This window comes from Scyliorhinus canicula, chromosome 16, assembly GCF_902713615.1.
Source record: "Scyliorhinus canicula chromosome 16, sScyCan1.1, whole genome shotgun sequence".
Lineage (NCBI taxonomy): Eukaryota > Metazoa > Chordata > Chondrichthyes > Carcharhiniformes > Scyliorhinidae > Scyliorhinus > Scyliorhinus canicula.
The window spans coordinates 141895202-141904543 of NC_052161.1; the positions used below are offsets into that span (position 1 = coordinate 141895202).

General features: G+C 50.2%; 1 protein-coding gene across 1 annotated transcript in view; it reads right to left on the reverse strand.

Moving 5' to 3' along the window:
* Positions 1–7699, reverse strand: part of LOC119979241 — a 48327-nt gene extending 40628 nt beyond the window's left edge. Inside the window, exons 1-2 of the mRNA XM_038821172.1 lie at positions 7547–7699; positions 1843–1980 (exon numbers count right to left, since the gene is read on the reverse strand). Of these exons, the coding sequence (XP_038677100.1) occupies positions 1843–1980; positions 7547–7661 (253 nt within the window). The 5' untranslated portion in view covers positions 7662–7699. The remainder of the gene's footprint in view (positions 1–1842; positions 1981–7546) is intronic.
* Between the last annotated feature and the right edge of the window lie 1643 nt (positions 7700–9342).

Here is a 9342-nt window from a genome sequence, read left to right on the forward strand (position 1 = left end):
CAGGAAATCCACCACAGGGGACTCGCTTCCATCCTGGATGACGACACCGGGACCAGTCCTACTCAGAAAGCAAGTCAGGAGCCATAAGTCCGATCCTCTGGTAAAGAGCGTCCAGCTCCTAGACTCCAGCCCCCAGTACACTTATATCGAACACCCCGATGGCCGACAGGAGACGGCCTCCCTCCGGGATCTGGCACCCGCTAGTTCCACCACCACCTCCACCACCCCTCCACCATATTCCGCCCAACCTACCATGACCAGCGCCCCCACCCCTATAAGGCTCCCGCGCTCCCTCCCGCCCGCCACACTGGTCCACAGGAATGAAGCTCCAGAAGAGAGGCTCCCGGAGTCCACGTCTGTACCCGCACCGGCGCCCTCACTACCGATGCCAGCACGGACGAGTTCGACACCCGGGCCAGCAACAACGCCAGAGGTTCAGCAATCACAGCGCACAATCTGTGCACCGGACCGGCTGAACTTATGAACCCGTCACCCCCGCCAGACTTCATTTTTTTAACAGGGGGTGAATGTGGTGAATGTATTATACCAATAATCCACCAGTGTATTTATATCTGTGCTGTTGCCCTTGTGGGCTTCTCCAATGGGCCATTGTATGGCATTATCTACAGGGGAACATGTTGGGACATGTATGGGCTCCGCCCATGGCTCCTCCCCTTGAAGGGAGGTATGAAGAGCAGTCGACCTGCAAGCGGTTCTCAGTATTGGATCAGTCACAGGCAGGCACTGTTCAGAGCTGATTAAAACCACGGTTTACTTCTACTCTTGTCTCGAGTGAATTGATGGTCGAATCAGATACTAGTTCCCCTGAATCAGTGCGAGAGAAGACAAACACTCTTCCTGTTCAGCATCAGGATTGTTGGAATTTGGCACAGTGGTTAGCACTGCGGCTTCACAGAGCCAGGGACCCATGTTCAATTCCCAGCTTGGGTCACTGACTGCGCGTTCTCCCGTCTCTGCGTGGGTTTCCTCCGGGAGCTCCGGTTTCCTCCCACTAGTCCTGAAAGACGTGCATGTTAGGTGAATTGGACATTCTGAATTCTCCCTCAGTGACCCGAACAGGCGCCAGAATGTGGCGACTAGGGGCTTTTCACAGTAACTTCATTGCAGTGTTACCAATAAAGATCATTATTATTAAATAACTCCCTCACAAGAGGGTGAGGAAAACAAGTTTCCCTGTTTCAACCTCAGGCAATTTCATGGAATTTATAGAATTTACAGTGCAGAAGGAGGCCATTCGGCCCATCGAGTCTGCACCGGCTCTTGGAAAGAGCACCCTACCCAAGGTCAACACCTCTACCCTATCCCCATAACCCAGTAACCCCACCCAACACTAAGGGCAATTTTGGACACTGAGGGCAATTTATCCTGGCCAATCCACCTAACCTGCACATCTTTGGACTGTGGGAGGAAACCGGAGCACCCGGAGGAAACCCACGCACACACGGGGAGGATGTGCAGACTCCGCACAGACAGTGACCCAAGCCGGAATCGAACCTGGGACCCTGGAGCTGTGAAGCAATTGTGCTATCCACAATGCTACCATGCTGCCCTTAATGTTTTAAATAAACTTTGAACTGTTGCTATATCCTCCCGTCCACCCCAGCAACCTGCGATCCCTGTCAAGATTTCGAGAGGTCAGTAATACCTTTATATTCTGTACTTTGCCCATAAAACCAGCCGAGATTTATGGTTTAATTATTGTTCATCTAGTTTTGTACAGACCAATTGACCCACTGAAAAGCTACGCTGGAAACACTAATTTATCGGTAAATACTAGATTGCTGCCACTAATGGCATCGATTGACTTCAGCGTGATGTTACCTTGGCAACTGTTAACTCCATCCCCAGTGTATCCTGGCAGGCACTGACAGTAAAAGAACTGGGTCACCAAATCCAGCCGGCAAATTGCTTGCTGGTGACAGTGGATATTTCGGTAAATGCATTCATTCTGAATTGGATCTGCAAAAGTAAATGAGTTTTGATTTGGTTTGGTCTTTGTGTGTGAACAGCGGTTTAAGCTTTGCAGGAATTTCTCGTTCTCCCATTTTCTGAGGACAGTAACAGTGATGTTAAGGATTCCTGTTCTACATTGTGTTTCGAGATTACCCTAACTACATCGGGCAGCAATCAAAAACTTTTTTTTTGTCGCATGTTATTATGCAAACAAAGATCTCCCCTAATCCCTCAATGAGTCAATGCAGTCGGTTCCTGACACTAAAGTGTTTTCTTTCTAGGATTTTCTCATAATTTCAGGAAATAAAAACAGAAAATGCAGGGGGAACCCCCAGCAGGTGTGGCAGCATCTACAGAGAGAGAAACAGAGTTAACGTCTCGGGTCTGTATGGCTCTTCCTCACTGCTGGAGAAATGTGGTGGGTTTTAAGCTGTTACAAAGAGTGAGTACAGCAGGTGGAGTTCAGTGATAGGTCAGAACTCAGGAGAGATTAGATGACAAAGGCGCCTTGGACACAAGACAAAGGGAGTGGTAATGATAGTGTTAAAGTCTAAAGCAGGTGTCAATAGCGGCATTGGAACATAGAACATAGAACAGTACAGCACAGAACAGGCCCTTCGGCCCTCGATGTTGTGCCGAGCAATGATCACCCTACTCAAGTCAACGTATCCACCCTATACCAGTAACCCAACAACCCCCCCCTTAACCTTACTTTTTTAGGACACTACGGGCAATTTAGCATGGCCAATCCACCTAACCCGCACATCTTTGGACTGTGGGAGGAAACCGGAGCACCCGGAGGAAACCCATGCACACACGGGGAGGACGTGCAGACTCCGCACAGACAGTGACCCAGCCGGGAACCCAACCTGGGACCCTGGAGCTGTGAAGCATTTATGCTAACCACCATGCTACCGTGCTGCCCCATTGGAATCGGATAACAGAATGCGTGAAAGCAGAATAAAAGTGAGCACTTTCTGAAACAGATCATAGTCATAGATGTTTACAGCACGGAAACAGGCCCTTCGGCCCAGCTGGTCCATGCCGCCCAGTTTCTATCACTAAGCTAGTCCTACTTTCCCGCATTTGGCCCACATCTCTCTATACCCGCCCTGCCCATGTAACTGTCTAACTGTTTTTTAAAGGGAGAAATTGTACCCGCCTCTACCACTGCCTCTGGCAGCTCATTCCAGACATTCACCACCCTCTGTGTGAAGACATTTCCCCTCTGGTCTCTTTTGTATCTCTCCCCTCTCACCTTAAACCTGTGCCCTCTAGTTCTAGACTCCTCGACCTTTGGGAAAAGACGTTGACTTATCTATGTCCCTCATTCTTTTATAAACCTTATAAATCATGAGAACAAGTTACAGACTGGCCCTTGGTGGGGGGAGGGAAAGGGAAGGGAGGACAGCTCATGGTCTGAAGTTGTCGAACTCAATTTTGAATCCAGAAGGTTGTAAAGTACCTCATTGGAAGATGAGGGGCTCTCCTACAGTTTGCGTTGGGCTTCACTGGAATACTGTAGCAGTCTAAGGACAGAAAGGTGGTGAATTGAAATGGCAACGACAGGAAGGTCAGGGTCACGGTTGCTGACTGAGTAAAAATGCTCCACAAAACCATCACACAATCTGTTTCTAACCTCCCTAGTGTAGAGGTGACCACGTTGATGAGCAGCGAATACAGTAGAATACAATGAATATGAGTAGACTAAACTGAAAGAAGTACAAATAAATTGTTGCTTCACCTGGAAGGAGGGTTTGGGGTCTTGGAGAGTGAGGAACATAGAACATAGAACATAGAACATTACAGCGCAGTACAGGCCCTTCAGCCCTCAATGTTGCGCTGACCTGTGAAACCCCTCTAAAGCCCATCTACACTATTCCCTTATCATCCATATGTCTATCCAATGACCATTTGAATGCGTTTAGTGTTGGCGAGTCCACTACTGTTGCCGGCAGGGCATTCCACGCCCTTACTACTCTCTGAGTAAAGAACCTACCTCTGACATCTGTCCTATATCTATCTCCCCTCAATTTAAAGCTATGTCCCCCTCGTGCTAGACATCACCATCCGAGGAAAAAAGCTGTCTATGTCCACCCTATCTAATCCTCTGATCATCTTATAGGAGGTAAAAGGGCAGGTGTTACACCTCCCGTGGTTACATGGGAAGGTGGCATGGGAAGTGGATGTGGTATTGGTGATAGAGGAGTGGACCAGGATGTCACAGAGGGAGCATCATTTTGGGAGAAGAGGGTAAGGTCAGTTTGGTGGTGGCATTATGCCGGACTTGGCAGAAATGGAGAAGAATGATCCTTTGAATGTGGAGGTTGGTGGGGTGGAAAGTGAGGACAAGAGGAACTCTATCATGGTTCTGGGAGGGAGGAGGTGAGGTGAGGGCAGAGGTGTTGGGTTGGACACAATTGAGGGGCCCTGTCAACCACAGTGGCTGGGTAGGGGGGGGTGGGGGGGAGTCTCAGCGAAGGAGAGAAATGCTATTGTGGAAGGTTACATCATCAGAACAGATGAGATGGTGACGTGGAAATTGGGAGAATGGAGTGGAGCCTTTAGAGGAAGTGGGGTATGAGGAGATAGAGACAAAGTAACTGTGGGAGTCAGTGGGCTTGTAATAAATGTTGGTAGGCAGTCTTTCACCAGAAATAGTGTCAGAGAGGTCAAGGAAGGGGGAAGGGAGGTGTCGAAGATGACCCATGTGACGATGAGAGGGGAGTGGAAATTGGTAGCAAAATTGATTCATTTTCCCAGTTCTGGATGAGAACAGGAAGCTGCACTGATACAGTAATCGATGTAATGGAAAAGGAGTTATGGGAGGCGGCCTGAATGGAACTGGAACAAGGAATGTTCCATATACCCCACAAGAAGACAGGTATAACTGCGGCCCATGCGGGTACCCATAGCCACGCCTTTTATTTGAGAAAGTGAGACAATTAAAGGAGTTATTGAGAGAGAGAACAAGTGCGACCAGGTGGAGGCGGGTGATGATGGGTGGCGATTGTTTGGACCTCTGTTCAAAGAGGAAGCGGAGAGCCCTCAGACCCTCCTGATGAGGGATGGAGGTGTAGAGGGAGTGGACGTCCAGAGTGAAGAGGAACTGGTTAGGGCCAGGAAACTGGAAATTGTTGACATGAAGTAGGGAATTGAGGAATCGCCGATGATGGGTCTCCCAGGACAGTTCTGTTTGTGGGTACAGGGTCGGGGAATTATGAGGTTGGAGGCTGTAGAGGGAAGATCTCCAGAGGCAATGAGGTCAGTGACAGTCCTATAAACAAGCTTGATGTTTGGTGTTGGGACCATGGTCTGGAGGAGGCAGGAGGAAGTGTCTGAGTTCAGTGGTGGAGTCAGGAATTTCAGGAAATTGGTGTAATTCTTGACACCACAGCTCCAGGGTCCCAGGTTCGATTCCGGCTTGGGTCACTGTCTGTGCGGAGTCTGCACATCCTCCCCGTGTGTGCGTGGGTTTCCTCCGGGTCGTCCGGTTTCCTCCCACAGTCCAAAGATGTGCAGGTTAGGTGGATTGGCCATGATAAATTGCCCTTAGTGTCCAAAATTGCCCTTAGTGTTGGGTGGGGTTACTGGGTTATGGGAATAGGGTGGAGGTGTTGACCTTGGGTAGGGTGCTCTTTCCAAGAGCCGGTGCAGACTCGATGGGCTGAATGGCCTCCTTCTGCACTGTAAATTCTATGAAATATAATACTTCAGCCAATCAGCTCCTGGTGTGATATGGACTTGAAAAGTGTGCTACTTTCTGCATTGATTTATATTTTACATTGACCCATCCACGTTCATTCAACACAAGACTTAATGTTGTGGATGATGAAAAATAATTGTTCACAATGCCCCCTTCAATATCCTGCCACTGAGAGTTTCCAGGTGAACTTATTCATGGGGAAAGCAATTTGCTCCAAATTGGGTGAAAGGCAAAATGATATACTTGCATTTGCTGCTATCTTTTCAATGCAATGTTTACTTTTAGCAGTGGTCTTATAAACAGAAATCTCCCTGGCAGGGCCATTCAGCACATTGTGTCTGTGCTAACTCATTGAAAGGGCCAATCAAATTGATCCACTCCTTGCTCGTACCATGGGCACCACGGTAGCATGGTGGTTAGCATAAATGCTTCACAGCTCCAGGGTCCCAGGTTCGATTCCCGGCTGGGTCACTGTCTGTGCGGAGTCTGCACGTCCTCCCCGTGTGTGTGTGGGTTTCCTCCGGGTGCTCCGGTTTCCTCCCACAGTCCAAAGATGTGCGGGTTAGGTAGATTGGCCATGCTAAATTGCCCGTAGTGTTTAAAAAGTAAGGTTAAGGGGGGTTGGGTTACGGGTATAGGGTGGATACGTGGGTTTGAGTAGGGTGATCATTGCTCGGCACAACATCGAGGGCTGAAAGGCCTGTTCTGTGCTGTACTGTTCTATGTTCTATGTTCTTTCCTGATTCACCGGAAATGCTGCACAAGAAGATTTTAAAAACAGGAATAAGAGTAGGCCATTCAGCTTTCAAACCTCCTCCCTCTCTCAATAAAAGGGCTGGTTTAGCTCAATGGGCTAGACAGCTGGTTTGTGATGCAGAACAAGGCCAGCAGCGCGGGTTCAATTCCCGTACCAGCTTACCTGAACAGGCGCCGGAATGTGGCTTTTCGCAGTAACTTCATACTTGTGACAATAAAAGATTATTCTTATTATTAAAATCATGGCCGACCTTCTACCTTAACTCTGCCTTCCTATATTGTTCCTTGATTCACTTCCTGTCCAAAAATCTATCCATTTCTCTCTTGCGTATACTCTGAGCATCTAAACCCTCTGGTCCTCCAGTCAGGGGAAACATGCTCCTTAACATCCACCCTCTGCTGGCCTTTCCACATCATAGCTGTTCACTACAGAAACTAATTTTCTATTTGCCAATGATCCGAAACTGCTTTTTTTCCCAGGCCGGGAACAAGTTGTCTTTTATGGTGCGCACGGTAGCACAGTGGTTAGCACAGTTGTTTCACAGCTCCAGGGTCCCAGGTTCGATTCCTGGCGTGGGTCACTGACTGTGCAGAGTCTGCACGTTCTCCCCGTGTCTGCGTAGGTTTCCTGCGGGTGCTCCGGTTTCCTCCCACAAGTCCCGAAAGATGTGCAGGTTAGGTGGATTGGCCATGATCAATTGTCCCTTCGTGTCCAGAAAGGTTTAGGTGGGGTTACTGGGTTACGGGGATAGGGTGGAGGTGTGGGCTTAAGTAGGGTGCATTTTCCAAGGGCAGATGCAGACTCGATGGGCCGAATGGCCTCCTTCTGCACTGCAAATTATATGAATCTATGATTTAGTGCATGTGCAATTTGCCCTTCCCCATTGTGAATTCCAAGTGAAATCTCACTGGCATCATAGCGATGTCAGAAATGCAGCAAACAAAAAAACAAGCAAATGAGCAAAGCCCCGCATTTGGGAAGGTAGGAAGGTCGGAGAGGTTAACAAACTGGGTGCTGGATTCCCGAGGAGATGGAGCAGCTCCCATCATGTTGCCTGGATTCCCCCTGAATGGTTACCTGTTCACACTGCCCTGCACGATGGAACTCACCGGAGACATTCCCCACCTTCCGCAGCAACAATGCCAGGAGCAGGATCCTCAGGCACATCTTGGACCAGGACTCCCTGCAATCTACAACGTCAGCGAAGGGACTGAATAACCACATCGACTCAGGGAAATACACTGGGAGTTAAACTGGGCCATTCTCCCCCACACTGACAGCAACCCCTCCCCTCCCACCCACACACACCCCCACACACACACACCCTCACCCCCACACAACCTTATTAACTGTTGATTTCCGAACCGACCACCATTCGGTGCCCGTTTTAAAGCGTCACAAAGCAAAGGTGGAATGTCCCCCACAGGGTTAGAGAGGAGAGTAACCCACAGGGTTAGAGAGACCAGTGACCCACAGGGTTAGAGAAACCAGTGACCCACAGGGTTAGAGAGTGACCCACAAGGTTAGAGAGACCAGTGACCCACAGGGTTAGAGAGGCCAGTGACCCACAGGGTTAGAGAGACCAGTGGCCCACAGGGTTAGAGAGGCCAGTGACCCACAGGGTTAGAGAGACCAGTGACCCACAGGGTTAGAGAGGCCAGTGACCCACAGGGTTAGAGAGGAGAGTGACCCACAAGGTTAGAGAGGAGAGTGACCCACGGGGTTAGAGAGGAGACTGACCCACAGGGTTAGAGAGGACAGTGACCCACAGGGTTAGAGAGGCCAGTGACTCACAGGGTTAGAGAGGAGACTGACCCACAGGGTTAGAGAGACCAGTGACCCACGGGGTTAGAGAGGAGACTGACCCACAGGGTTAGAGAGGAGAGTGACCCACAGGGTTAGAGAGGAGACTGACACACAGGGTTAGAGAGACCAGTGACCCACGGGGTTAGAGAGACCAGTGACCCACAGGGTTAGAGAGGAGACTGACCCACAGGGTTAGAGAGGAGAGTGACCCACAGGGTTAGAGAGTGAACCACAGGGTTAGAGAGACCAGTGACCCACAGGGTTAGAAAGACCAGTGACCCACAGGGTTAGAGAGGAGACTGACCCACAGGGTTAGAGAGGCCAGTGACCCACAGGGTCAGAGAGTGACTCACATGGTCAGAGAGTGACATACAGGGTCAGAGAGTGACCCACGGGGTTAGAGAGACCCACAGGGTCAGAGAGACCCACAGGGTTAGAGAGTGACCCATAGGATCAGAGAGTGACCCACGTGGTTAGAGAGTGACTCACAGGGTTAGAGAGTGACCCACAGAGTTAGAGAGTGACTCGCAGGGTTAGAGAGTGACTCGCAGGGTTAGAGAGTGACCCACAGGGTTAGAGAGGAGACTGACCCACAGGGTTAGAGAGGAGAGTGACCCACAGGGTTAGAGAGGCCAGTGACCCACAGGGTTAGAGAGACCAGTGACCCACAGGGTTAGAGAGACCAGTGACCCACGGGGTTAGAGAGGAGACTGACCCACAGGGTTAGAGAGGAGACTGACCCACAGGGTTAGAGAGGCCAGTGACCCACAGGGTTAGAGAGACCAGTGACCCACAGGGTTAGAGAGACCAGTGACCCACAGGGTTAGAGAGGAGACTGACCCACAGGGTTAGAGAGGCCAGTGACCCACAGGGTCAGAGAGTGACTCACATGGTCAGAGAGTGACATACAGGGTCAGAGAGTGACCCACGGGGTTAGAGAGACCCACAGGGTCAGAGAGACCCACAGGGTTAGAGAGTGACCCACAGGGTCAGAGAGTGACTCCAGGGTTAGAGAGTGACCCACAGGGTTAGAGAGTGACTCACAGGGTTAGAGAGTGACCCACAGGGTTAGAGAGTGACCCACAGGGTTAGAGAGGAG